The sequence below is a fragment of the Halichoerus grypus genome, chromosome X (assembly GCF_964656455.1).
Source record: "Halichoerus grypus chromosome X, mHalGry1.hap1.1, whole genome shotgun sequence".
Taxonomy (NCBI): Eukaryota; Metazoa; Chordata; class Mammalia; order Carnivora; family Phocidae; genus Halichoerus; species Halichoerus grypus.
This window is the reverse complement of record NC_135727.1, coordinates 110,546,392-110,548,266: the sequence shown is the minus strand read 5'-3', so window position 1 is coordinate 110,548,266 and position 1,875 is coordinate 110,546,392. Positions and strand designations below refer to the sequence as shown.

The 1,875-nt window shown below is 58.9% G+C and overlaps 1 protein-coding gene across 1 annotated transcript; it reads left to right on the top strand.

Moving 5' to 3' along the window:
- The first annotated feature begins 269 nt into the window (after window positions 1–269).
- On the top strand, window positions 270–1,223 carry LOC118540417 (melanoma-associated antigen B17-like). Its single transcript, XM_036099551.2, has one exon. It carries the CDS (start codon window positions 270–272, stop codon window positions 1,221–1,223), a length of 954 nt encoding a protein of 317 aa, XP_035955444.2.
- The last annotated feature ends 652 nt before the right edge of the window (window positions 1,224–1,875 follow it).

Sequence of the window (1,875 nt, the reverse complement as noted above, 5' to 3'; positions counted from 1 at the left end):
ACACTGCCGTCACCCCAGTAACCCCCGGGCAGGGCTGTGTGCCTGGGGACCCAAGGCTCACACCCCCTTCCTCCACAGGGTGCTCAGGGCCCAGGCTGACCAGGGTCAAGGGAGGCCTGTGGGGTCCTACAGCAGTGCCCTGGGGGACCCTGCAGGGGTGGCCGTGGTCAAAGCCAAGGTGGGATCTCTCCACTGAAGGGGCTCACCCCACCTCACCGTCCCCCCTCTCCAGGTGCCCTCACCACCTACCAGCCTTGCCCAGTGTCGCCATGCCTCGGGGCCAGAAGAGCAAGGTCCGTGCCCGGGAGAAACGCCACCAGGGCCGCGGTGAGGCTCAGAGTCTCGGGGGTGCTCCTGCTGCTGAAGCAGCAGCCCCCGCAGCAGAGGAGCCCCCCCGCTCCCCCCCGCCCAGCGTGGGGGCTATGCCCCCGGGCTCCCCCGAGGCGGGTCCCGCCCCGCAGCCCCAGGGCGCCCCGGCCCCTGGGTCTCCTGGCGTGGACCCTGCAGGCCCGCCACGTGACCAGGGCGCCCAGAACGCGGCGGCCGCCGCCGCCCTGGCCGCCCGGGCCACCCGCAAAGACCCCCTCACCCGCAAGGCCAGCATGCTGGTGCAGTACCTGCTGGAGAAGCATGGCACCGGGGAGCCCATCACGCGGGCCGCGCTGCTGAAGATGGTCGGCAGGAAGTACGGCCAGCACTTCCCCGAGATCTTCAGGCTCGCCTCCGAGCGCATGGAGCTGGTCTTCGGGCTCGAGCTCAAGGAGGTCGACACCCGCGGCCAGTCCTACACCCTGGTCAGCAAGCTGTCCCTCCCGGGCGACGGCAACAAGGGGCTGCCCAAGACCGGCCTCCTGATGGCGCTCCTGGGCATGATCTTCATGAAGGGCAACCGCGCCACCGAGGAGGAGGTCTGGGAGTTCCTCAACGTGCTGGGCCTCCAGGAGGGCAGGAGGCACCTGATCTTCGGCGAGCCCCGGCAGCTCATCACCCAAGACCTGGTGCACCAGGGCTACCTGGAGTACCGCGCGGTGCCCGCCAGCGACCCTCCGCGCCACGAGTTCCTGTGGGGCCCGCGAGCCCGCGCGGAGACCAGCAAGATGCAGGTGCTGCAGGTCCTGGCCAAGATCAACGACACCGTGCCCAGCTGCTTCCCCGAGCTGTACGAGGAGGCGCTGCAAGAGCAGAAGGAGCGCGCGGCGGCCCGTGGCTGGCGCCGCGTCTAGTCGGTCAGCGGGGGCGGCTGCTTTTCCTTGCGGTGGAAGAGGGCAGTCGACCTTCCAGGTAGTGCAGAGTCCTAGGGGTTGGAGGGGACAAAGCACAGATCTTCTTCCTATGTGTTCGAAACGGTTAGCTTCTATAAACACATACACAGTTATATTTATTTAGGTGTTTTCAAATGTTTTTTCTTCTAATAGCTCATTTAGTTCTAGAATATAAACTTAAGAATGACGTGGCTCTCATTTATCGCTGTTTCACAAATGAGAGTTACAGTTTGGGTACATGAAAAAGAAAGTCACAGACCATCTATATTGTATTCGTGATCCAAAAGCAGATAACATGGCACTGCAATAGGGATTTTCATGGAAATGTGGAAGAACCACACAGTAAAATAGGAACACGAAATGGAGAAAAAAAGTTAAAAAAATAAATAAAAGGTGTTTAATTCATGGTTTGCCTTTTCCTTTTAGTCTTAGTAAAAAGATAAGATACTTTAATTTTTCTTAGCTTAAGAACGTTTGTTTTTGTCCCTGTGCACGGTATATTCTCTGCTATCTACTGGATTAAAAATAAACTTAAATGGGAGGGTGGTATTTTTGGGGGTTCATAATAATAACTGGCATTCATTCAGGCCCAATATATCTTAATGAGTATGCC